Source organism: Amblyomma mixtum, chromosome 4 (genome assembly GCF_055824585.1).
Source record: "Amblyomma mixtum isolate Tamu chromosome 4, ASM5582458v1, whole genome shotgun sequence".
NCBI lineage: Eukaryota > Metazoa > Arthropoda > Arachnida > Ixodida > Ixodidae > Amblyomma > Amblyomma mixtum.
In genome coordinates this window covers 114,370,795-114,397,894 of record NC_143015.1, presented here as the reverse complement: position 1 = coordinate 114,397,894, position 27,100 = coordinate 114,370,795, and the positions used below count along the sequence as shown (strand labels likewise).

General features: G+C 49.1%; 1 protein-coding gene and 1 pseudogene across 1 annotated transcript in view; one reads left to right on the top strand and one right to left on the bottom strand.

Annotated features, from left to right (window-relative positions):
• Positions 1–1,326: 1,326 nt before the first annotated feature.
• On the bottom strand, positions 1,327–3,550 carry LOC149347961 (uncharacterized; annotated as a pseudogene).
• A 4,124-nt stretch (positions 3,551–7,674) lies between these two features.
• The window catches only part of LOC149347960 (uncharacterized), a 46,219-nt gene continuing 26,793 nt past the window's right edge, over positions 7,675–27,100 (top strand). The window contains exons 1-5 of the mRNA XM_089587795.1: positions 7,675–7,831; positions 12,788–12,941; positions 15,816–15,889; positions 16,445–16,552; positions 18,067–18,198. Coding sequence (XP_089443921.1) covers positions 12,843–12,941; positions 15,816–15,889; positions 16,445–16,552; positions 18,067–18,198 — 413 coding nt within the window. The 5' untranslated portion in view covers positions 7,675–7,831; positions 12,788–12,842. The remainder of the gene's footprint in view (positions 7,832–12,787; positions 12,942–15,815; positions 15,890–16,444; positions 16,553–18,066; positions 18,199–27,100) is intronic.

Genomic DNA, 27,100 nt, shown 5'->3' with positions numbered 1-27,100 from the left:
ATACTCAGCCGCTCGTTGAGTGAGCTCGGCGATGCGAGCTTTAAGTTTCCGGTTGTGCTTCTGCCGACGCCACCGACGGACGAGGCAATGCCGGGCCTCCCAGAGGTGGAGCAGGTGGTTGTCCACATCAGAAACCGCCTCTGAGAGCTGAATTTGAGTTTCGGAGGAGCGAACGCTAGAGACCAATTGTTCTGACCAAGACTGGTAGCCTTGTTCATGTATTGGTGTGGCAGTGTTATAATTTTGCCTGAACTTGGTCCAATCTGGGAGTCGGGCTTGTGTTGTTGGTCGCGCGAAAGGATAGGTCCTAATCGTAATGTTCAGGAGGCAGTGGTCGCTGCCGAGGGTTTCCTCGGTGTTGACCCAGTCTGCATACTGAATGTTGCGGGTGAAGGTCAAGTCCGGACACGTATCCCTTGTCACGGAGTTGCCTATACGAGTTGGATGGATGGGGTCAGTGTGAAGAGTGAGGCCCAGCGTTGACGCAAGCTCCGCCAACTTGCGTCCCCGCTTCTCTTCACGGCAGTCGGCGTTCATTGTGTTCATTGGTGTTGGCGTTGACCACGTTTGTCACTCCAATTATTTTAAGGAAAGGAAGTACACACAACTGGCTCCCTGAGTCAGCGGACGCCTGAATCGCACGTGGGGTGATGAGAGAGAGAAGTGGGCGGCTATATGCGTTAGCGCTGACAACGGTAAGCGAACTTTCGCGATCAACCATTAATTGCAACCTGCCAAAGTGGCAGGGTGGGTGGGGACTTTAATGTACACATAGAGACAAACAAGAAATTCTTACCACTTATGCGGGAGAACGTCCCGTTCCTCTCGCATGTAAATCCTCGTACGGCTGTGACAACCTCGCGAAATACTTGCGCAGACCTTTTTTGAGAACCGGGCATTGGTGCAGCAAGTCGAGCAGATATTTATCTATTTCTCCGACCATCAAGCTTCCTTCTTGACAATCAAGAACTGTTAGTGGAGTGTTTCTCGAAGGAGGGATAAGTGAAAAAATACATACATGTCTTGCTTGAATTCTTTGCCTCCCTCTATCGAAAAGCTGAAACAGCTGATGAGCTCCGCTCAAATTTCGCATTAGGAAGTAACGTAATCGTCGGAAATTTGTTTAGATAGGGATGAATATTGAGATGGTTCCTGACGTATTGCGAAACCTTGCGGGAGTTAATGGGAGGCGGACCGATCGGTCGCAGCTGGAGTGAGGCTAGAATGTGGAGTCCAGTGGTAGTGGAAAACTATTTGGGCTATGTGGTGTGCGTCCCTCAGCTCACTCAGCGTGTTGTGGACATGCGTAAGAGACGAAAGGTGGTGGTGGTGATTTATTTTATTGCTCCCAAAACAGGGGACCAGTCTAAGGACCGGTTGCGCTGGCTTAGAGGAGGTCGGCGGGGATCCCTTGGGATGTCGCGGCCTCCACCGCGCGCTGGATAAGCCGGCGTTGGTCTGCCGGCTCGGAAGTACGCAGGAGAGACTCCCACGTCTCTGGGGTGTTTGGGTTGTTTGTGTTGTAATGTGTACAAGTCCACACCATGTGTATGAGAGTGGCTGGAGTTGAGCAGTGTTTGCACATGGGGTCTATCTGTTGCGGAAAGATCTTGCTGTATAAGAGGGGGTATGGAAAACTGCCAGTTTGTAGTTTGCGCCATTGGACGGCCTCGCGTCTTGTTAGATCACGGTGTGCGGAAGGATAGAGACATCTTTCGAGCCGGTAGTGCTGTAGTATGTCCGTGTAAGTGGTGAGTAGAGAAGCGCGTGAGATATTAGTGTCAGAGGAAGCAGGGAGGCCGATCATACACTCTGCTCGGCAGCTGAGATCTCGGGCGAGAGTGTGCGCCTGTGCGTTTCCGCTGAGCGACTCGTGGGCTGGGGCCCAAAGAAGTAAGCGAGAGTTGGAAGAGGGTGCAGTAGAAAAGAGAATGTGTAACGCCTGGCAAGAGATACGGCCAGCATCGTAGTTGCGGATAGCCTGTTGAGAATCACTGATGACGACTTTGGTATTAGGGTCAGCTAGCGCTAGCGCAATAGCAACCTACTCTGCTGCGGTGACTGTTTCTGCATTGCGCATGCTGCAGGCTGTGTACCAGCTGCGGTGAGGGGCGAGAGCTACCGCCACCGTCGCTGGCTTCGAGGGATGGTAAGAGGCGTCCGTATACGTGACGTCCGGACGTCCGCTGAAGCGTTTCTCGAATTGACGTGCACGGTCGGCCCGTCTCTCGGCATGGTGTTCCGGGTGCATCCGTTTGGGAATGGGAGGGATGCGGAGATTTTGGCGATATTCCGGGGTAAGTTCAGCATAACTTGGGGCCGCTCTCGGCGGGGAGATCCCAACTTGCTGCAGTGCCGCTCGGCCAGTGTGTGTGAGTGAGAGCCGCTCGTATTGGGCAGTGAGGGTTGCTTCAATAAGTTCGCTCACGGTATTGGAGATTCCGAGAGCCATGAGCTTATGCGTAGCGGTGGACATGGGAAGGCCCAAGGCCGTCTTGTACGCTTTTCGGAGTGACGCCTCTAGCCGTTCGCTTTCGGCACGAGTGAGACGTAGGTAGGGTGCAGAGTAGGTGATGCGGGAGCAGATGAAGGCTTGAACGATGCGCAGGAGGTTGGACTCTTGCATACCGAGATGCTTATTGGAAACTCGCTTAAGGAGGCGTCCGATCTGTACCACCGACTGGTCGATGCGTTGGAGCGTGGTGTTGTTGCTACCGTTGGCCTGTAGGTGTAAGCCCAAGATCCTGATGTGATCTGTACGAGGGACCGGGTTACCTTGCACCTGGAGGTTGATCTCAGGATGTATCTTTGGAGGGCGTCGTCCTGGGGACGGGATGATTATATACTCTGACTTTGTCGCCGAGCAGGTGAGGCCAATTGTCATGAGGTAATCTCCGATCCGTTTGATTGCGTTCTGGAGAGTCTCCTCTATCTGGCCGTCACTGCCGTGCGTGATCCAAAGTGTGAGGTGGTCAGCATAAATGCTGTGGTGCAGGTGAGGGATGTCGGCGAGTAGCTTGGGAAGACCTATTAGTGCAACGTTAAAAAGCATCGGCGAAAGCACGGAGCCCTGGGGCGTGCCACGGTTTCCTGGAGAGATGATGGAAGGATCTCCCGTGCGGGTGTTTAGTTGTACTGTGCGGTCGGAGAGAAAATCTCGGACGTACGCATACGTGCGATGTCCGACACCGAGAGCCTGAAGTTGTTGAAGGATCGCTTCATGAAGGACGTTGTCGAATGCCTTGGCAACATCGAGGCCGACGATGACTTTCGTGTCTAGTGTACGTTTCATGACCACCTGATGATGGAGAATAAGCATAATGTCCGTGGCCGCTAAATGAGAGCGGAAGCCGAACATTGTGTCTGGTAGTAGATGGTTGTCCTCGAGGTATCTCAAGAGTCTGGTGTGGATAACGTGTTTCATCAGCTTCCCAACGCAGGACGTGAGAGAGATGGGGCGGAGGTTGGCCAAGGTTGGTGGTTTTCCCGGCTTGGGGATGAGGACTAGATTCGCGCATTTCCACTCCTGAGGGACGGTACCGCTGGCCCAACATTCTTGAAGATAGTCGGTAAGAGCATGAATGGATGCGTCGTCCAGGTTCCTGAGCATTTTATTTGAAATGCGGTCGGGACCGGCTGATGAAGTCGTCTTGAGGCGATTTAGTTCTGCTCGGACCTCCGCAAGAGTGATTGGAGCGTCTAGGCCGGGATTGTCAGCGCCCTGATAGAAGGGGAGGTTGGTTGCTGGTTCGGGGCGGATGTATGTATTTATAAGCTCTTGTTTGAGCTCGTCTGGCGTGCCAGGATACTGGTGGAAGATTCGCTCGAGCTGTTGGCGTGTTTGGAGTTTGCCTCCAGCTGGGTCGAGTAAATGTCGAAGGAGGTTCCACGTGTTACGAGTGTTTGGAGTCTTGTTCATCTGGTCACAAATGTTGTGCCAGCTCTGTCGAGTGAGTTCGATTGCATAGTTCTCGATATTAGTGTGTGCGCGCGCCAGTCTACGTCGGATATCGCGGTCCCATTTCGGAGTGGCAAGTAGAGCTTCGAGCGACTTCTTGCGCTCCCATAGATGGGCGTAGTAGCGGTCGCAGTGGGGAACTGTGTCCTCTAACTCGACAGTTTTTGTGGCGTCGGCCACTTGTTTGACAATTTCGGTTGTCCACGCCTTGGTGTCAGTGATAGTGGGATGTTTGTCATGCTGTTCTCTGTGCATACGGAAAGAGTCCCAGTTAATCACCTGAGCCTTCCGCGTACATTGCCTGGTGGGCTCATGTATGACAATCTCGAGCACAAAGTGATCACTCCCGAAATTTTCGTGAGTGTGGCACCAAGTAGCTTTAACTGCGGAGGTCGTAAAGGCAAGATCCGGAGTTGTATCTCGGTGTAGGCCCGTACCTAGTGGGGTAGGAGACGTCCGTGATGAGGGTCAGCTGATGCGTATGCCACTCATTCCAAAGGCGTCGGCCTTTAGCCGAGTCGTAGTGGTAGCCCCAAGCACGGTGATGCGCGTTGAAGTCACCGAGGATGAGGAGGGGATGTCCCTGCGCTAGCTGCTGGGCTTTGAGGAAAAGAGGACCGAAAATATCCTTACGGGCTCGGGGAGGACTATAAAGAGACGAAAGGCATACGAAAGGTGGAGGTGTGTTTGGGTAATGTGAAACGCTGGTGAGCGCTCGATGCAACGATCGTGACTTTTGGTACAACGCTCGCGTTTGATTCAGCGTAGCTGCTGTCCTTCGATGCAACGCAAGGGAACTTTCGCTGCAACGCTCGCGCTGCATTCAGCATGCGGAGTTCACTGCCTCCTTTCCTTGTGATTACGGGTTCCATCCCGGCCGCGGCGGCGGAATTTCTTTGCAGAAGAAATTCTAGAGGCCCGTGTACTGCGCGATTTCAGTGCACGTTAAATGGTCGAAATTTCCGGAGCCCTTCACTATGGCGTCCCTCATAGCCTGAGTCACTTTGGGACGTTAAACCCCATAAACCAAACCTTACCAATCATTTTTGAGGAAAGGAAATGCTCAGTCTCTCATATCTTGGTGCACACATCAACCGGACCTGAGGGAAAGGAGCTAGGTGAGAGTGAAAGAAGAGCGAGAGGGGTGCCTTAGTGAAGGGCTCCGGACCACAGGGATTTTAACGTGCACAGACATCGTACAGCACAAGGGTGACTTTTGCGTTTGCGCCTCCATCGAAACGTAGCCTTCGTGGTTGGGTTCGAACCCAAGTACTTCGGATCTCCGGTGTCCATGATCACCCCCGCCTAGGTGCAAAGCCGGAGGGCTCGCCGCAGTAACGTAGGCTACGTCATCGTGATGAAAAAGCAAGCTCCCGCTTGAGTAAAAAGAGAATACATGCGAATTTAAGAAGCGCGCTGTCACGAAAACGGGCGGTTTGCAATGTCAAGATGTGCGCGCCGTTAGGAACTGCTCGTGGAGGAAACCAACGACGGTTTGAAAAGCTGGTAAATGAAGCAAGGCGCCGCTGTAGCGTTCCTGCGAGTTGAAGCGCTTTGAGTATAGTCTGTCTTTTGAAAAATATTTCAGCTGATCCGCGTCAACGCTGTTTAGCGACACCACACAACATCGTTCTTACATGCTGTCAGTTTGTCCGTATGTGTTTGGGTTTATGGGTGTTTAACGTCCCGAAGCGACTCAGGCTATGAGGGACGCCGTAGTGAAGGGCTCCGGAAATTTCAACCACCTGGCGTTCTTTAACATGCACTGACATCGCACTGTACACGGGCTTATAGAATATCGCCTCCGTCGAAATTCGACAGCCGCTGCCGGGACCGAGCCCGCGCCTTTCGGGTCAGCAGCCGAGAGCCATAACCACTGAGCTACCGCTAACGGCCGCACTATAAATTTCATTGCCGCCTGTGGACGACAGATGGGGAAATTCGCGTGAACTGTAGCTTCAGAATATCTAAGTGCATCATCGTTGTGCATAATAACGCAGTCTTGTGTCGCTGTACAGCAGTTTGACGCCACAGGCTTAGCCGAGCTGCGGACACTGTGCGAACGCTGCTAGAATGCCAAACGAGGTATAGGTACACCTCCACCTCCTGCCTTCACAGTAGCAGTACTAAGGCCTTCTATCTAGGCCGTACTCCCATGACACGAGCGTAGTAGGTGCTTGGGGAGAAGGCCGAGCGGGCGCCATAATTCTTCTGGAGGGCTTTACCTCAAAACGCTGGTCGCAGTTTAGCTGCACAGCCGAGGTGGCTCTGTAACAGCACTCGGCTGCTGGCCCGAAAGACTCGGGTTCGATCCCGGCCGCGGAGGCTAAATTTCGATAGACGCGAAATTCTACAGGCCCGTGTACTGTGCGATGTCAGCGCACGTTAAAGAACCCCGGTTGGTCGAAATTTCTGGAGCCCTTCACTACGGCGTCTCTCATAGTCTGAGTCGCTTTGGGACGTTAAACCCCAATAAATCAAATCAAATCCGCAAGACATAAGCACCTATAAGCAAGATCAGAGATCTCATTATCTTAAATTTCTATGTTCGTCCAACATTGAGGCATACCGATTAGGTGCCAACACTGAGCACTGCATGCTCCTGATGCTGTCGCCGTAATTGGTGTTAGAAGTGGCGACCTTTCTTTGAACTTGGCCGTGCTTTTGTCTCCCGAAGAAACGCTTGATGGTGATGATGAAAACTTTATATGGAGCAAGGGAGTGGGTGACAAATGGGAGTTCCTGATATGTGTGTGGGTCTCACTGGTTTGATTTGCCCGACAGGTATGCTGCGTCTAGCGATTTGAAGCAATCGTACTCGGCGGAGAGGAATTAGATAGGACGACAAAAGACAGAAGAGTGTCCTTGGATCAGCTGTTGTTCTGCGCGCCACTGAACTGTTGTTCGACGCTCGTCCCCGCGGTGTAGATTCGAGCGACGTTTTGCAGGAAAAAAGAAAAAAAAACTCAGGTTGCTTTCCGTCCACTTGTGGGTTTGGTGCCTGCTGAAGAAAATAAAATAAAGGTTTTGTTTGGTTTACGAGGTTTTGAGGTCCCAAAGCAACTCAGGCTGTGAGGGACGCCGTAGTGAAGGGCTCAAATGTACTGGGTGCGAAGGCGAAATTCTAGAGGCCCGTGTACTGTACGATGTCATTGCACGTTAAAGAACCCCAGGTGGTCGAAATTTCCGGAGCCCTTCACTACGGCGTCTCTCATAGGCTGAGCCGCTTTTGGGACGTTAAACCCCATAAACCAAACTAAACCGGTACTGGGTGCAGCATAGTCAAGACGTCTAGGACTAGCGGTACAGACAGTTCAAAGGAAGGCTGGTGTGTCGAAACTGGTGTGTCGTGTTAAAAAAATGATTGGTTAACGGGAAATGAAAGACGCACTAATTCTTTCGCGTCTCAGCGACCTCAACAACACCCTGAGGGAAGAGAAGTTGGGATTTAATGAGAGAAAGAGGTGCCGTAGCAGAGGGCTCCGAATAATTTCGACCTGGGGATCGTCATCCTGCACGGCCATCGAACAGCACACGGGTACATTTTGCGTTTCACCGCCATCGAAACGCGGCCGCCGCGGTCGCTGTGTCCTGTACGTGGGACGCAACACGTAACACCACATCAGCGCGGTCCCTCTAGGTGGCGTTAGCAGGCCATCATTATCATCACTACCGCTCACGTGCCCAGTGGCTATAAAAGGGAACCGAAGGGGATGAATCCGGAGAGAATGTGCGGGCGTGGGTGGAGGACGGTGTGCTGTGCCCGTACTGTTGCTGCGTCTCGCAGTATTATGCGAAGCGTTCGAAGAGTCGCGGAGCCTTCGCCGATGAGTACAGCCGATTGGATTCAGCAGCGGATGTTGCTTTTCGGAGGTAGGTGTCTTCGGCGGTGCCCCATTCATTCTTCTCAAACAGTCCCAGATAGCAGGTAGGCACCTTCGTCTGTATACCACGATGAAACGCCGCGTCCACTAAGCGCTTCAAGTGTTCTGCGCCAGGTTTGGATTGCCTAGTGTCAATGGCATTGGTGAGATTACGGCACTTAGCCATGGGCGATGCACTATTTCAACTTTTTGGAACGTTCGCAGCGGGAAGAGACGAAAAGAGCACGAGTTCACCCGGCAAGTGCGTAGAACGCCATTCGGCTTGTCGCTGTTGTGGGGACGCTGGGTGGGAGCGGCAGTATAAGTCCCCAGAAGCCCCTTGGATGCAGCAGCTTTGCTTTTTTCTCGGTTTATTTGAGCTCACCGAATCCACCCTGGGACCAGTTTTCCGTCCTCTACCGGCACAAGCGACATTCGCGTTCGTCGCTGGCAGATACCCTCTAGCGTCAAGTGGAGCTTTGGCGTTCCTCGCCTCCGGAACAAAAGATTCTTGGACATCCTTCCCCATAGGATCCGATATTCCCGGGGGATTTTTGTCAAGGTCCGTGGTGAGTTAAATATCTTCTATGTTCGATCGACTATTGACGTTTTCGAACTTCCATTCTAGAAACGCCTGAGAGACGAACGCGTTCGTAGTTACTTTGCGCTGAGTTTTTCAGGAAAATTTAGAATACTCTCTCTTCTCCTGCGCAATACTCTGGCGTCAACTCCGCACTGTTTTGAGGCTTGAATCTTGCGTGCCTTCTTGATTTATGTTCTTTTTCGAGCTTTCGTAGACTGTGTTAGGAGCCACACGCAGCGAGCGGCCCCGCGTCTGGGCCACGCCGGGCACACACGGATAAGAACGCTGTAAAGTGAGACATATTGAGTTGCGTTCGTTGATTCTCTCTGGTTTGGTCGCTACCTGCAATAACTTTGAGAGACCAGGTTTTGTGGTTTATGGGGGCTCTAACGTTCCGAAGCGACTAAGGTTGAGGGACGCCGTAGTGAAGGGCTCCGCAAATTTGACCGCCTGGGTTTTTATAACATGCACTGACGTTGCACAGTACGTATGTATACACGGGCCTCTTCATCGAAATTCCACTGCCGCGTCCGGGATCGAACACGGGTCTTTCGGGCCAGCAGCCGAGCGCCATAACCACTGAGCCACCGCGGCGACAGGCAGACGAGGCTTACACCATCTGGTTGGACCTGTAACGATACCGACAGCGACGAAACGTTGACCCGCCTTAGTGGCTCAGCGGTTAGCGCGTTCATTGAGTTCAGTTGAACGAACCGGCTTCAATTTTGACTTTGAAAGCCGAATGCAAAAGGCGTCCGCTACTGTTCTCCAATGCGGCGTCCCTCATAGCCTGAGTCGCTTTGGGACGTTAACCCCCCCCCCCCCCCCCATCAACCGAACTCACGTGGCGTCCGCAGAGGAAGAGCGTTTGTGTTTTGAGGTCAGCTGTGGTTGTTGGAGTCGTATAGCCCTGAGGCCTCACTTTCTACCTATGGTCGCTAGGCAGTGCGTTAGAGCGTTTCTGTCGGCTTCGGAAAATTTTCTTCAATTTTGCCCTGGTCCCGAAATTGCCACGTGTGGATGAAGCTCGCGTCAGTCGCACGGAGTAACAGCGTCGTGCAGCAGCTTGGCCGAAGGACGCGGGGCGCAAACGAGCGGCCAGCGCACGCGAGGAGAGGAGGCAAGGGCCGCCGCATCCTCGTAAGCGCTCGCGGACGAAGCAAACGCAATGCGCGTGTGGCACCCGGGCCGGCTTGCTCGAATGCCTTATCATGGCCTAAAACCTTTCTCGGCTTTGAGAAAAGGAAAAGCGCATAGCTGGTTCGCTTTGTCGGTGGACACCTCAAGCGCACCACGAACGACGTCTAAAAGCTTGGATGTTCGTGGCGCGGTTGAGGCGTCCACCGACAAAGTGGACCAGCTATGCGCATTTACTTTTCTCAAAACCGATTGAGAGACCTAAAACATGTGAATAAATGAGAAAATTAAAATTGAAGGAATCGGCAACCGACTCGCATATCTCGGTGGACGTCTGAACCGCTTCATAAGGGAAGTGATAAAAGATTTGGTTTATTGGTTTATTGCGGTTTAACGTCCCAAAGCGACTAAAGCCATGAGGGACGCCGTAGTGAAGGGCTCCGGAAATTTCGACCACCTGGTGTTCTAGAAGGGATAAAAGAGGGATTGAAAGAAAAGAGGAAGAGGTGCTGTAGGGGAGGTAGTAGTAATTTCTACCACCTGGGGACCTTTAACATGCACTAATTGCATAGCACTGCACACGGGCCCTTCTTACGTTTCGCCTCGATCGAAAGCGGCTTATTCAGAGACAGTGCATACAGCTTGTTGGGTCGAAAAGCCGCCGGTGTAGTAGTAGTAGTAGTCGGTGCCGCGCGTCGGAAAAAAACCATATCATGCCAACCGTTTGCTGCAGAATGTTCCGGATGGTGTCAAACGATTCAGGGTTTCACGCAGAGCCTAGCTTGCGGCGGAATTCGAACCGGCGACAAATAATTGGGGGCTGCGGGTGTCCGCCGATATGTGAGGCAGTTAATGCGTCATTGCGTCGTTTCCTTGCCTCAAATCCAAGTTTTATTTCCTTCATTAGGGCACTTCTTTCGCTACCACCTTCCTCCTTTTCCTTCTAGTGTGGTTGGGGTGTCCACCGAGATATGAAACTATTACTGCGTCATTTCCTTTCCCCAAAAGTGCGTTGCGTTCAATGGTACCAACGTACAAGACGTTACGCGGAACAAGCGATGACGTGTTCCCTGGACTCCCTGGCAGCGCTGCAACGCGGTGTCGGGTTTCACTGTCGCGTTCCACTCCTAAAGGTGAAGCTTAAAAGCGTCCTGCAATTTTTTAAGCATGCAATGCTTTTAGCTCCCGTTGTCGGCAGTGTAGTGACGTCACGCCGAGACCGAGAGCCAACACCCGGGCACTGAAACGAGATCATCCGGGCACTGAAACGAGAGCATCCGGGCACCACACGAGATTTAACCAGACTCTACGAGAGAGGTCTATGGGGGGCCGCTTCCTCGCCGTCCTCAAGGATGGCGCTGCGGTCCCACACTCACGCATGTAAAAGACCGGCCGCTGGGTCTTCAGCTCATGACGTTTGCCCCTTTGGCAGGCAGATGTATACACGACCGCGGAGTATTAGAACGCGCTGCTTATACATTCTTGTCAGGCCTGCGTCTCGTCGTGTCCGCGTACGCTTCTGCATCGTCCTGCATCTCAATGCCGCCACCGTCAAAGCCGAGCAATGGAGCCTGATGAAGGGGAGGGAGGAAGCGTATTGCGGAAAGCGATCGCTTTGCGAGTGATACGCCATAGCAGAAGACTGCTCGCCGCTGCCGACAACGCCATGATTATGCGGCCGCTCCCGAAAGCGACCAGGCCGCAACGGTTCGCGGCTGCCTACCTAAGCCCGCACTATTGCAGGCGATTGCATCGACGCAACAAGAAGAGTGTGGTGTGGTGAACACTAGACCCATTTCAAGATTTTGACTAGTACCATCTACAACTAATGTGTTATGCCCGTAAACATTTCATGCTTATTCTACTCTCGATTACGGGCGAGGCAGATTTTTCTTTAGTGCAATCCTCCCCAGGACTGGCTTGCACATCGGAAATGACTAGTATGCTGCCTAATCTTATCGGTGGTCTAACCACTTGCCTGTCTTCGAGGAAAGAAAAGGCGCATAAGTGACTCACTTTGCGGGTGGTGGGTGAAGACACCCACTTCGCCGGAGGGACAGCAAAAATACGATCACCCACTAAATGCTGCAGTTCCTAGCTAGTGTTTGTGTTTTCTCGCATGCAGGTGCACACCGGGAAGGCACATTTCCTTTCCTGAAATCCGGGGAAAGTCCTAGACAGCGAATAAGGCTAGGCTTATTTGCTCCGTGTGATCGTGCCTATTTGCAAGCTAGGCCTATTTGGTAATTCGTGCAAGCAGGGTCCATAGCTGCCGGCTTTCGACCAAGAACCTTCCGTAAAGAAGGCAAGATCCTCAATTGCGGGCTCGCCGCATGGAACGCACCAATAAATAATCCAGCCTGCTGTAGTAGCTAAATCATAAACTGCAGTTCGAGGTTGTCTTTGCTCCGACATGTTCTGCATAGAGGCACGTGGCCATAAGAGCGTTGTATTTCATATTTAATGTCAACCGAAAAACGGCTGAGGATTATCTTAAATCAGCCGCCGCGGTGGCTCAGTGCTTATGGTGCTCGGCTGCTGACCTGAAAGACGCCGGTTCGATCCCGGCCCCGGCGGTCGAATTTCGATGGAGGTGAAATCCTAGTGGCCCGTGTACTGTGCGATGTCAGTGTACGTTATAGAGCCCCAGGTAGTCGAAATTTCAGGAGCCCTTCACTGCGGCGTCCCTAATGGCGTGAGGCATGTCAGTCCACAACCTAAATCACACACACAGGTGAAGGCGGGTGGAGGGATATAGCCCTGTTAGCTACTTTGGCTTGGAAACATAATTTGTTCATAGGAAGTAGTAATGAATGGTAGGTAGTGTAGCTATGATTGAATCCTTTCTGTGTGGTGCTATTCGACTCTTTTACCCAGCTGTAATGCATCCCGGTGAGGGCGTGGTGGCCCCATTTCGGTGCAGGCGAAATGTGGAGGAAGCGCGTCCGCTGTTATTGTCGGTATGCACCATTCCAGGTTGTAGTGAACACACGTCACACCATTGTTACCGTGGCGGGAAAACTGCTCTCGAGCCTTTATTGACGCTTGCTATATTGCTCTCCTCCAGGAGGCTTGATGAGAGAGCATATATGGCGCGGCATGTCATGCAGCGCCACCTATACTACACAGGTGGTCTAAATATATGCGCAGTGCTCCAGTACTGCGCAGCTGGTAGCCCACGTGCAAATTCAGTGTGTCATTCATTTTACCGGATAAATTACTTTTCATCTCCATCTTGTCCCTCAGACTGCTCATCGTAGCGGCACAAGATGGCGGCAGCGAGCAGCGGTGCCAGGCGATCATGGCTGCACGCTGCACATCCTACCACCAATCGGCGTTCATCGAATGCTGTGGCACGGCGCAAGATTTCGGAGGAGCCTGCCACATCCTCAGGCTTGAGGTATGACTCGCACTTTTTCGCTTCTAAGCGCAAAAAAAATTGCAAGGACACTTTGGCAACTAAAGCGAAAAAAAAATTGCGTGGACACTTCAGCAACTAAATAATTGAGAGGCGAAAGCCGAGGACACTATGCCGTGACGACTTCCGGTGGATGTGACGTCACACCGTTCCTGTGGCTATGTCAACATTCAAATTATACATCTTTCGGGGATCTTAAATGTTAATTACGCTTAATTACGAATTTTTACATGCAATTTGACACAAAGCCGACGTTTCTCCGACCATTCTATGAAACTTTTCACTAGGCTGTGACGACTTCCGGTGGATGACACGTTATACCGTTCCCGTGACTATATCGACGTCCGCTCTATTTCGACGCAGTTTCGACATTTTTGCCTATAATTAACCTACAGTCATCAAACTTGGCTTAGTTCATTTTTCCTCCTCTATCTTAAGCAATCATTGGTTTTCTTTAATCTTTTTTTAGTTCTGGAGTTACACATGTGTGACACGCTTTGTTAACGGACGACAGCATGAGTTATTAAAGGCTTTCGCCTTAAAAAGACCTCCTCATGCTATATCGCGGAAGGTCGTAGGTGGGGGCAGCTGTGTAACGGTTATTGCGAACTTGTAGAAATCATAGCAGTGTTCGTCAAACGTCTGAACGGGCACAAGATCGGTGGATGGAGGTTCTTATGTATCTGCCAAAAATGGAAGTGGCGTGGGCCAAGCGAATGCTCAGTCATAACAAACGCAGAGATGAGGGATTCTCGTGTTTTCTCGCACTTGATGTTGACCTTTGTCCTGAAAGGCTGCAGTTTATTATCTTGAAGGTAAAAGGTTTGTGTGATCATTCAGTCACTGCAGTTATGCAGGGAAGTTTGTTTAGCATAGTACGTGGACTCTGTTGTGGAAACAGAACTTTACTGAAGGCGAATCTTCTAGAAATTTCTTGCTGTTTTCCGTACGAGTATAATGCCAAACATTGATGGCCGTACTAGCAGAGAAAAGTGAAATGCAGGTCTTGAAAAGCAAAATGCAGCTCTAAAGAGGTTGAACCTAGGAACAGTAAAATGTACCTGGGTTGAACCTAGCAGCAGTAAAATGCGTCTAGGCGAACGTGATTCCGCAGTATATTCCTTACTGTGGTCTCAACACAAGCCTGAATACGAAATGATCACTTCCTAACTTGCGCCGCCCGGTGAATATGTAGTTTTGTTTAGGAAGTAGTCGGATAAGCATACTGTACAGCTACTTGATGATTCATCACTGCTTCTAAAGGAGCACAGCTTAATACGAGTGCGTGCTTCAACTTATAGAGCTACCTTATTAAGCTTCCAAAGACGCTGCCGCCTCCTTTTCCCTTCACGCATTCAAGCTGCCTCTGCCTTGCATTCCCTATGTGCCACAGAAAAGAACAGTTTGTTCTTTTTTTTCTGGCAGAAACGTTTGAGGTATGCCAACAGGGTGCTTGTTGCCTATGTCAATGCGCGTTAAGGAACCCCTGATGGAGGAAATTTCCAGAGCCCTTCACAAAGGTGTCCGTCATAGCCTGAGTCGCTTTGGGACATTAAAACCTCCATCAACCCATAAACCATTGCTGTAATAGGTAATGGCTCTTTTTTGTTGGTCTCGGGGCACTTTAAAGAACCCCCGGTGGATGAAATTTCCGGCGCGCTTAAGTGCGGCGTCCCTAATACCCCGAGTAGCTTTGCGACATTAAAACCTCCATCAACCCATAAACTATTGCTTTAATGGGTAATGTTAAGCTCTGCTGCAAAAAAAATCGTGAAGCTGTCTTTTTTGTTGCTCTCAGTGCACGTTAAAGAACCCCCGGTGAACGAAATTTCCGGAGCCCTTCACTACGGCATCCCTCATACCCCGGGTTGCTTTGGGACATTAAAACCTCCATCAACACATAAACCATTGCTGTAATAGGTAATGCTCTGCCACAAAAAAAAATGTGATGCTGTCTTTTTTGTTGGTCTCAGTGGTAGTGAATACTGTTCACGGCTTAGTGGCCGCTCATCAGCTTTTTTCCTGTCACCACGACGTGTGAAGCGAAGGTTTGCATGGCATGCACCTGTGGCAACCTTGAATTCCCTAATCATCACTTCAGTTATCTCATGCCTGGAGCTACTGCAGCTGTTATCATGATGGTTTTTGCCTGCTCCATCTTAGCGAAATACTTCCATGGTCTCCCCCCTGAGCTTGCTGGAATTTTCAACCACGGTAGACACATGAGGAGTTGATACTCGTTCCATTTTAACCTAATGTAGGGAGCTGTCTGGATATTTTTGCATTGTATCCGAGCGCAGATGGCAGCCAAGCTACAAGCTCTGCCATAAAGCGTAATTTATGCCGTCACACACCCCGTCGACTAGCCGGCGCTCGGATAACTCTGTGACGTCAGCACTGTCTCGACCAGTCAGCAAATTTTATTACAAATTGTGCAGTTTTGTTTCCCGTGATGACGCTTCTAATGCTATTTGCATGAAAGGATATTTTAAGTCCTAAAAATTGCCTAAAAATTGAAGAACTGCAGATTGGGATAGTTGATGTAGATTCATAGTGATGGTTCAACATCGCAAACACACACAGACCGAGAAGGCGACAAGACACACACAGCGCTGAACTTACAACTGAATTTTTTATTAGGAAGAAAGAAGCATGTCATAATATACACATACGAAAACAACACACTCGAAAAAACAGCGCACATGCGCAATGTCAACAATCTCATAGTACTAAAAAAGGTAAAACCGCTTTAAAAGCACGTGCGTATCCGCAGAACCGTTATCTACTGTGTAGCATTTTCATTTCTCTAAGAGATAATGTTACAGATGGAGCACTCACGCACTCTTTATCTTTCAGATACTCCGGAAAGATAAAGGGTCAAGTATCTGTGTCTGTGCGGGCATCACCTGTGGTTCTGTACACAAGGGCAGGTGAGGTGGATGCAACAGTCTTAGTGGTTACCGTTTTTTTTTCGGTAGTTTGTCGTGAGATCTGTTGTGTTTTACCTGTGTGCTCATTTCGTAGCTATGTTTACAGCCTTATCATTTGCCACCTAGAGCAAGTTAGCCGGCGTATGGAAATTTAGACACTAGGCTGTCGTGTTTTAAGATCCACCGTTTTTGGCCATACGGCTGTGCTGTGGGGGATGTTGAGGACTAATTACTCCCTTTCCATTCCTTTTTAATCACTCCTATTTGCCTATCCAGAACTCAAAACAGCATGCATTTCTTTTCTGGGCCACGTTTAAATGGAGCATAGTCAATAGGGTTGGTTACTCTTAGCCCGTGACTGCCAAATTTATTAGTTACTATTGCTGTTGCCAAGCTTCCTAGCTTGAAGGCATATAATTAACCCAAATGAACAACTAGTTAATGTCCTGTGCACGCCTGCCTGTCTCTCTTCCAGTATACCTTGCTGCGACATTATACTCATCGCTGCAAGAAAGTGCTGTTACACTCATTTTGTGTGTGCATGCGACTTTGCAGAGGACAGAGAGACCGGGAACAAGCAATTCATGAGTTTCAAGATGGGGAGTTGAAGGTCCTGATATCCACAGAAGTGGAAGTGCGAAGGTTGGACTTGAAAGATGTGACGTGAGTGAAGGATACTTGGTAGTCTAGCACCATGAGTGCAGCCACCTTATTTTAGAGATTCTATTTGCTGCTAAATGTCGCAACATGAAGTGTTGCTTTGATAGAACTGTTGCACCACAGCCTATTCGAATGCCGAACAGCAACCAATAGGAATTGCTGAAATCACCGTCTGAACTTCTGCGTGCACACTCAACGGGCCCGTAAAAGCGGGAGAAAGCTTATGCACCAAATGTACCTCATGCATATTTTAAGGAGAAAGCCTTTAATGCCTCATACTATCGTTAGCAGCCGTGTCGGCAGATGTGTCCGCGTTTCGGTTACGTGCCTTATATGGGCATATGCCAATCATTACTTAATCAATGCTTAATCGATGGCACGAATACGTGCATTTCACGCAGATCGGGAGATATTACGTTTTTGAGTGTAGAAACACTGGTGAAGCGAAGTGCTCAAATCTAGCTTGTTTAGCTTGCTTAGATTGTTTAGTTTTGTCCGAGGACGTTCGCCATATATGAAGTCTATAAACGTGTAGCACATACGATGAAAATGTACAAGTCATAGAAGATACATTTAGAGCCATTCACGTTGCCCCGCAAAGGTGGAAAGTGTGACGCAATAAATATGCAAATTATCACCCAAACTAAAGCAAGGCTTTCAAAAACGCGGCGCTCTATACATGCGTCAAGGAAAAATCGCATCGTTTTCGTTCGAGTGGGGCAATAAAAATGATTTTGAATTCCTCGTAAATATGTAATTAGGCTTAATAAGAGGTACAAGCTGAAGATGGTGCAGGCCTTTGCGCCTACATCCAGTCATGATTACGCGATCGTTGAAGATTTCTATAGAGACGTTGAGTCGGCAATGAAAAAAGTAAAATCACAGTACACTGTACTAATGGGCGCCTTTAATGCCAAAGACGCCGGAGACCAGGTGGTAGGCGACGAAACGGCACTAAAAGTACCAAACGGCATTAAAACTGTCAACGAAATGTGAGATAGATGACACGGTTAAGAAGTTCATAGTCTGGGGAATGCATTGACATAATCAGCGGCACTTTTTATTGCGAAAGCAATACTACTTGCACTTTCACGCCTTTGCCGTGCCGCGGCGGTGACCGCCATTGACCTTCATTTGACCTTGATTGCATTAGATTGGATTAGATTAGATTGGATTGAACTGGACTGGATTTGATTGGATTGGTATTGGATTACATTAGATTAGAGTAGATTACATTGGATTGGATAGGAGTAGATTAGATTGGATTGGAGTGGATTTAATTGGATTGGATTGCATTGGAATGGATTGGATTGGTTTGGATTGTATAACCACAAGCACCACCACCAGCTACACTACCAGCTGTACCATGGCGTAGGTACGGATATTGCTTTCGCAATTACCGGGCTTAACCAGGCTAAGCCACAGCGAACTTTTCTTTTTGTTGAATGACTGTAGGTAACCCCCGTCTGTACAGTGCTTTTTGTGCCCACTAACGTGTGCATGCATGGTCTTCGCAGGAAGCAACGGCGTATTGGATGCGGCGCCGGCAAGAGAGCTTGCCGGGAAGCGAGCCCGTCCGCGCTGGACGAGGAAACTAATGCGGCCTGCTCCAGGCACGAGGAAGCTTTCGAGCTACATGCCGCAAAATGGTGAGTGTAATAACCGTACTTGGTTGCATTTTAAGGCGGAAGCCTTTAAGGCCTCATCGTTGTAAGCAGGAGCTGTCGACAGAAATGTCACGCTTTTCAATTGGTCGAAACGGTCTTGACGTCACAGTGCGCGAAATTCAAACGGGGCCAATGGCACTTTGGCTAGTAACCGTGCAACCAAATAAAGGGATCGTATTGTGATACTCCAATAAATGGGAATGATTTTAATTAACAGCTTAATAACCCAATTAGCATAATAAACCTTTATGGTCAGGCCAGATAAATAAATAAAACCGAATAGAAAATTGGTCGAGTCCGGGAATCAAACCCTGGTCTCCGGAGTGCGAGACGAGCATGCTAACCACTCCGCCATGCCAGCTAGATGGTTTGGAATGAACAAAGGCGCGTCTAGTGAATACGGTGTCTTGGTTCCCTCCCATCTTCCTCCCTTCCCGATACAGCAAGGTTGAGGTGTCCACCGAGGTATGCGAAACATACATTTCCTTTCCTCAAAAACCAATTTAGCGACGAGCAAGGCGCAGAACCGAACGGGCGATGGCGTTCTATTGTCTCCGTGGCAGCGTTGCGAGACGCTGTCGCGTTTCACACTTACAGGTGAAGCTTAAAGGTGCACTGAAGAGGAACCTGAACTCGTCTTTTTGCCACGGGAACTCAATCTGCACGTTCCGAGCATTCTTAGAAACCTCGAGTTATTGCCCTGTGTGGCTGAGTTTCCTAATTAAATCGAATTAACGTCCGGCTCCCGCCTTTTTTTTTAATTCTCCCTCGTACGGTGGGCGGAGTCGACCAACGCGTGGAGTGCCTTTCAGCCAGTCCCGCGGCGGCTTGCCGCTCTGCCATCGGCGGAGTAATACGTAGTAGTCGGTAGAAGCAAATAATACGCGCGTATTTTTATTTCTGCGGGCTTCTTTTGCGGCTATATTATTTGCGAATGAAACTGTTTATTCACGAAAACCTAAAAAAGAAAATAAAGCGAAAGCAAAGCCTCCACGGAGCTGGCTGCAAGGCACTCCACGCGTTGGTCGACTCCGCCCACCGTACGAGGGAGAATTAAAAAAAAAGGCGGGAGCCGGATGTTAATTCGATTTAAGTAGGAAAATCGGCCACACAGGGCATTAAGTCGCAGTTTCTAAGAATGCTCGGAACGTGTAGATTGCGTTCCCGCGGCAAAAAGACGAGTTCAGATTCCTCTTCAGTGCACCTTTAACATCTTACCATATGAGTGACACAAGCAGCAACACCGCGTTAAGGCTTTCGCCTCACCGCACTTTAGGCCAACAAAGTGCCCCCCTGCATTTTTTGGAATTCTCGATTGAAGGTGCGCTAAAGAGGAACCTGAAATCGTCTTTTTACCGCCGGAACACTTTTTTTTTTTGAACTCGTCTCCGAAAATAGGAGTCACCCAACCGGCGAAAGCGGAGAGTCCACGCGTATTTTTCTTTCCATGGTCCTAATTTGAGACTATGTAGTTTGTGACTGAAACTTGTTCACGAAACCTAGAAAACAAAACCAAAAAAGCAAAAGCGAAGCCGCTATGCGACCGCCTGAAAGGCACTCCACGCGTTGACTCCCCCTACCTTCAACGGTGAGTTCAAAAAAAGGCAGGAGTTGGGACGTTTATTCCAAGTTGAATTACGAAATAAGCTGCACAAGATGAAAATTCTCAGCTTATAAGAATGCTCTGAGAGTGTAGATCGAGCTCCCGTGGTGAAAAGACGATTTCAGATGTGCACCTTTAAGGATGGGACTGTTTTAAGCTGATCAGCTGGGTCGGAATGGATGAGAAGGACGTATGAGAAGGGTTGCACTGAATGTTTCATCTTCCGATTTGGTGAAGCAAACATGTTGTCATTGCATGGGAATAGCTCGGCTGAGTCGAAGAGCAACCCAAATTTTAACACGGGACTTGAACTGATGATCTAGAGGTTTTCTTAAAAGAGGAATGTCAATAACATGGCACCACCACTGCACTGTTCCTTCATCAGACGTTGTTCTCATGCACGTCACACTAGAATTTGTTGGACATACAACAAGAAGCTTCGGACTCGCAGTGTCCTTGGAATGCAGGGCTCTGCTCGTTTCCTAGACTGTAGACATTAAAGGAGTATAGACATCTAAACCCCATAGACTAAACCATCTTTTATGATTTTCTTTAGAGCATGTCCATTACTCTATGTCAACCACCGCGCCTCCAGGATAATATTGTGCAATGAACCACGAGGATCTTGGGTTTGGTTTTAAGGGGTTTGATATCCCAAAGCGACAATATAGTGACAATAGGGACACCGCGGTGAAGGGCTGCATACAATTTCGACCACCTGGGCCTCGGGTTCATACCTTGCACGGCCATCCCCGAATACACGGGCCCTAGCAATTCGCCTTCATCGAAATGCGACCGTCGCGGCCGGGATACAATTGGTAAATTGGTTTTTGAGGAAAGGAAACGGCGCAGTATCTGTTTCACATATCTTGGTGGGCACCTGAACCGCGCCGTAAGGGAAGGGAGGAAGGTACGTGGGAGTGAGAAGAGAAAGGAAGAAAGAGGGGCCGTAGTGGAGTGTAGTGGAGTCTCCGGAATAATTTCATCCACATGGGTACCTTAACGTGCACAGCACAGAGGCGTCTTTTGCGTTCCGCTTCCATCGAAACGCGGCCGCCGCGGTGGGGTTCGGCGTCGGGTTCGAACCCGGATACTCCGGCTCTGTAGGCGAGCACCTTAGTGGCTGGTAGGCCGGGATCCAATGCGCGTCTTTCGGGTCAGCAGCCGAGCACCATAACCACTGAGCCACTGCGGCGGCAAAACGAGTAGTGAGACCGTTGATAATGAGATTTGAAGATATATGTCAAGGGTTGGATTTAATTGAAACACCAAAACCAGGTATGGCGCGCATGCACAGCTCACTTCTCTCTCTGGTATAACATCTCCAAACTGTGCGTAGATCTCTCATGCACGTTCACACGGAGGAGACCCCAGAGGAATTAGACCCCCAGAGGAACGCTTCATAGAGAATATCTTGAACTAAAAGAAAAAAAATGGCTGAGGCTTAGCTAAGGTTAAGCCTATACTTCGTCTCACAAGATGTTTGCAGCACTACGGAAGGTAGAGCTCTCTCGTCCAATCAGGGCTGCAGAAACACAGAAAATATTCCCTCGAATATTTGAGGAGTGTATGACTATTAATCAAAACCATAAGCATTGCAACTAAAAACATGATTTGGACAGGTATATTTAAATGGTAGGGAGTGTTTCAATCACTGGTGAAATTACCAGACAAAGCCCGTACGGACAAAGCTCTGCGGAGGCCTGCTGCGAGGTAGTGATGCGTCGCCACATTCCAACATGGCGTCGGTCGAGTCTGTTGTGTCTCCTGTGTGCTCTACACCGACAGTGCGCTGTTTCCCCAAGCAGGCGAAGCAGGTGGCTTTAAATGTTCTTGAAGCGCTTCGCGTCGAGTGCGGCGGCAGTTGGAGTACAAATGCGCTCATCAAGAGGACGGCAAAACTCACGCAGGTGAGCGAGCGAACGCTTTACAAGTGGACAACGGAGACATTGAACGCGGGCCGAGTGTTGTTGAACGCGGGCCGTTTAACGTGCGTTGCCTCTCGCGCAGCACATGGGCTTGTTTTGCATTTCGCTACCATCGACACTCGGCTGCCTCGGCACGCTGGAGTAAATAAATTTATATGCACATGACAGGATTACTGAAATTTACTGCGACGCAACAACAGAGGAACTGATGAGAACAGGTTGCGACAAAAAAAAAGTGGGGCTGGTCCCTTTGGAACGGGCGTCCGCCTGTCCAAAAACAAACCAAAAAAAGAATAAAAAGACATCAAGTGCCACCTGCTATAGGTAGAAAGAAGCCACCTGGATATCAGGTGGATCGAACCACAGGCGCGTAGGAACACACTAATGTAGTGCGCGCCATCCTGATTGGACGAGAGAGCTGTACCTTTCGTAGTGCTGCAAACATCTTGTGAGACGGAGTATAGTCAGATGCGAAGCATATTGATGGCTAGGCTTGGTAAAGTTCCTCGCTTTGTTCTTCAGTTGTTGTAGAACGTTGTCGCCGAGCCGCATATTGAGCACGCCGCTTAGCCAGACGTTCATCCCGCTCTTATCGGTCTCTGTGGCACACTGAAGCTTTCGCTTCTCGTTGAAATCAGCCCTGCTTCTAGGCGGCATCCCAACACCTGGCCGCCTCGTAAGTGCCCGGAGAGCGAGGCAAGCTCAGCTTTACACCGCTGCTGTAGCGTCACGTGGTCAGCTGCAGCGCCTCTGATGTGGAGCCTCCACCGCCGCGGCCGACCGCGCGAGCCGGCAGCCCATCTCTCCTCTGCTGTGACGTCATGTTGTCACGTGGTCAGCCGCTGCGCCTCTGATGTGGAGCCTCCACCGCCGCGGCCCACCGCGCGAGCCGGCAGCCCATCTCTCCTCTGCTGTGACGTCATGTTGTCACGTGGTCAGCCGCTGCGCCTCTGATGTGGAGCCTCCACCGCCGCGGCCCACCGCGCGAGCCGGCAGCCCATCTCTCCTCTGCTGTGACGTCATGTTGTCACGTGGTGTCACGTGGTCGCGCTGAAGGTCAATGGTAGCTCCACCGCCGCGCGCGACGGGCTGTAGTGTAGCTCTAGTAATATGCTTCGCATAAAAGTATAACAAGTACACTCCATTTTACACTATCCCCACCATGGTGACTCCGTGGTTAGGACGCTCGTCTGCTGAGTCAGACGCGGTTTGGATCCCAGCAACAGCGGCCGCGTTTCGATGAAGGCGGAACAAAAAAAAAAGGAGCGCGTGTACTGTTGGATGTCATTGCCCACTTGTCAACCCCAGACAGCCTAAATTAATTTGGAGCCCTGCACTGCCCCTTTTAGCCCATATCACTTTGAGACGCTAAACCCTCTATGCCATATGCCGGAAGCTTAGGTTTAGGTTTCTTACGGTTTAACGTCCCAAAGCGACTCAGGCTATGAGGGACGCCGTAGTGAAGGGCTCCGGAAATTTCGACTTCCTGGGGTTCTTTAACGTGCACTGACATCGCACAGTACATGGGCCTCTATAGAATTTCGCCTTCATCGAAATTCGGCCGCCGCGGCCGGGGAAGCGCTGCTGCACAAATTTTCGCAGCCCAATCTTGCACTGTTCAATGTGGAGATACACATCAAGAGAACATTGAGAATAATATAATCCACGCAGACTGCCTACGCGTGCTGAAAAAGTGCACTCTGGAAACCCAGGTCATGCAACAACTTCTTAGAGAGGGATTAAGGCATTTTGCTTGCTGGCAGCTTGCTAAACTGCATGCCACTGGCTTTCCTTGACATAAGATATGCAATAAGCATAACATTATTGTCCTATTTATTATAGAAGTTGATTTACAGGTGGAAGAGTTCACATCAAAAATAAGAAAAATTTGTTTTTTTTTTATTTCTGAAGTGACAAATGTAAAACCCTGCAGCTCAACTTCTGTGATAGACTACTCTGATTTTAACCTTATTGCTTATCATTCTTCGTAATCCTGACGAACCTCAATGCAGAATGAAAGCTTCTTCTTGTCTGCAATTCTTTGCACATTTTTCTGCTGTGATTTACTTTTATTTGTTTTTCTAATTTTTTATTTTTTGGTTTATTTGATTTTTCTTTAAGTTTCTAATTTTCATTTTTGCTGTTTTATTTCTTTTTGTTTTATTCCATTTCATTATTTCCTTTAATATAGTTTTCATTTGTTATTTTATTATTTTTATTTTGTGCCCCGCTGCCTCCCAGTGCCGTTTAAGGCAACAATGCCCGCTTCGCCTTCATTGTGAACAAGTCTCCCGTGTGGGAGCCGAAACATCATTGCATCTGTCTTTTCGTCGGTGCTTTTTACTTTTTCGTTTTGCATTTACTTTTGTGTCTTTTCGTTTCGCCTATTGACATGATCTTGAAGAACTCGAGGAGTATTTTATTATTTTTATTTTGTGCCCCGCTGCCTCCCAGTGCCGTTTAAAGGGGCCCAGAAACACAATCTTAGTTAACTGTTTTGCCTGTTGATTGCATACAGTGAGTTATAATGGTGCTATTAGCGTCGGTAATACCGCGTACATTCCGTTTTTTAATATTTTAATGTCCTCCCAAAAACAACTTCATGGTCGCCACACAGTGGCGGGTTTTTAGCAGCGGATATGACATCACCTGGCGCGAGCTTGATGACCGGACAAACAGTAAATATCCTGCAAATTGTGTGAATAAATAGAGACACATTTTGTCACCTGTCTGCGTTTTATATTAGATCAACAAAAACAATTTGTTTGTCTTAGAGATAAAAGCCCTGCAAAGCAAGTAAAATAAAAATACACCACCAGGGGCGCTCTGGCATAGAAACAACGCTGCCAGTCTCACAGAGAGCAGGCAACCATGGAGTACAAACTTCCGCGACGTGCTCTGGCTGGCTGTTTTGATTGGTTGCGCCAGGTGCCGTCAATGGGAGCGCGAAATAGGAGTGGGAAGCCCCGCCAAAATCGAGTTGAGGGCAGCGTTTTGTTTGCTTGTATTTTGAAATTTCTTCACTGAATAACTCCCGTTCCTGTGCATCGATTCCTGTAATTCTTTTGAAGTCAGCATCTGTGTGACATAAAGAACCCACCTGAAGTATAGCTGGTATTCGCCCAGGCAGTGTTTCGCAGCCCCTTTAAGGCAACAATGCCCGCTTCGCCTTCATTGTGAACAAGTCTCCCGTGGGGGAGCCGAAACATCATTGCATCTGTCTTTTCGTCGGTGCTTTTTACTTTTTCGTTTTGCATTTACTTTTTTGTCTTTTCGTTTCGCCTATTGACATGATCTTGAAGAACTCGAGGAGTATTTTATTATTTTTATTTTGTGCCCCGCTGCCTCCCAGTGCCGTTTAAGGCAACAATGCCCGCTTCGCCTTCATTGTGAACAAGTCTCCGGTGTGGGAGCCGAAACATCATTGCATCTGTCTTTTCGTCGGTGCTTTTTACTTTTTCGTTTTGCATTTACTTTTTTGTCTTTTCGTTTCGCCTATTGACATGATCTTGAAGAACTCGAGGAGTATTTTATTATTTTTATTTTGTGCCCCGCTGCCTCCCAGTGCCGTTTAAGGCAACAATGCCCGCTTCGCCTTCATTGTGAACAAGTCTCCGGTGTGGGAGCCGAAACATCATTGCATCTGTCTTTTCGTCGGTGCTTTTTACTTTTTCGTTTTGCATTTACTTTTGTGTCTTTTCGTTTCGCCTATTGACATGATCTTGAAGAACTCGAGGAGTATTTTATTATTTTTATTTTTCGCTCTGCAGCCCTTCAAGGCCGTTATGCATTCACTTGAGACTAGCGGTACCTCATTAGTGGCGCTGGAGAGCATTTTCTTACCACAACTGCGGAAAACAGCTTGGCATATTTTGCTCCCCTATACATTTAGCACAAAAAAAATGGAGGAAATACTAAAGCTCCGCCTTGACGGTATGACACAATAGCGCATAATGGAAAACGCGCGGGACTCAGCTAGCAGTCTTAGTTCGTCGGCACATCGTTCTCAACAAACCCGACGCCACAAACGCCAGCATAGTTTCCGCGCCAAACGAACGGACTAATAAGCTTGCCGCCATTTTCTAAATTCTTATATTCTCAGGCCTGAGAAAAAAGCTGAGGTGTTTGACTCGTTGGGCTCTTCGGAGTCCTTGTCCTAACAAGGACTGTCAATACGGACACCCAAGTTTTGAAATTGCACCCTGTGTTTAACGCATAACGGTCTGAGTTGCTTATGTGCCATGATACCCAATACAATACAATAAAGTTATCGAAATTTTTCTCATTCGAGTTCAATGTGTGCGAGTTCGACTTCAGTTAGCTGTTTTTGCATTTCATGAAATATACGTCATGTGCACAGCGTTGTAAACTTTGCACCTAGTCAATTTCAGAAGTGATATAAAAATTTCTTGTTGACAATTACTTCTTGAAGCCAAAGGATCTACAGCGGGGCCCTGCAACAGGGTGAACACAAGCCAAGTGACTTTCATCAGTGTGCAGTTGATCTAGGAAAGGTGCAGCCTGGAACCGTGGCTCCATTTAGTTGATCTTATTTCTTTTTATCTTCATCGCTACCGCCTGGAAAATCTTATAAAAAATTTGTATCTCATGCTTGGTGTTTACGCCGTCTTCATGTACTTGAGACTTTTCACTGCGCTAGTTTTCGCTTGACTACCCCCGCTTAGCGATAGAAACACCACGGTATTTTTTCCTTGCGCAGCCCATTGGTATTGTCTATATAGAGGTGATGGACCTCTCTTCTCTTTTGCTTCAGAGTGCCGGTGTCTTCCTTGGAAGCCACAACAGGGCTGTGGCAACGGCCACAACAGACTGAGACACTGCTTTTCCAGGCGTGATGTGCGTGGAGAAGACTAGGTGGGCCCCGCCGTTCTCTGCAATGTATGGGAGGTGAGATGGAGACCTGTACTTCTACTGTAGGCTCGGCAGCACTGTACAAAACCGCTGGTGCGACTGCTGTTCCTCTACACGCTCCCACAGCGTGCTAATGCGTGTATGTGCTGTTTATTTATTCATGCACCACACAGGCTCCACAAGTAGAGTGTGATGATGGGAGCGTGCAATTTTGAAACTAAGGGCGAGAACATAATTTTCTGGCTTGTGCTCCTGGTTCCTTAGCCTTTGCGGTCATCTTGTGGCGAAGTTCAAAGCTGCTTTTCTGCCACCGAAAACAGAATTCCGCTTAAAAAATTGAGTTCTTGGAACCTGCTGATTGCACTTACAGGCTGTGTTCCGCTCTTTGCACGCAAGACCTTTGGTGCTGTGGAGGATGCGAGGCTGTGCCGTACTTCTGTATTTTTAATAAACTTCGCTGTTATTAGTATTTCCTTTCAAG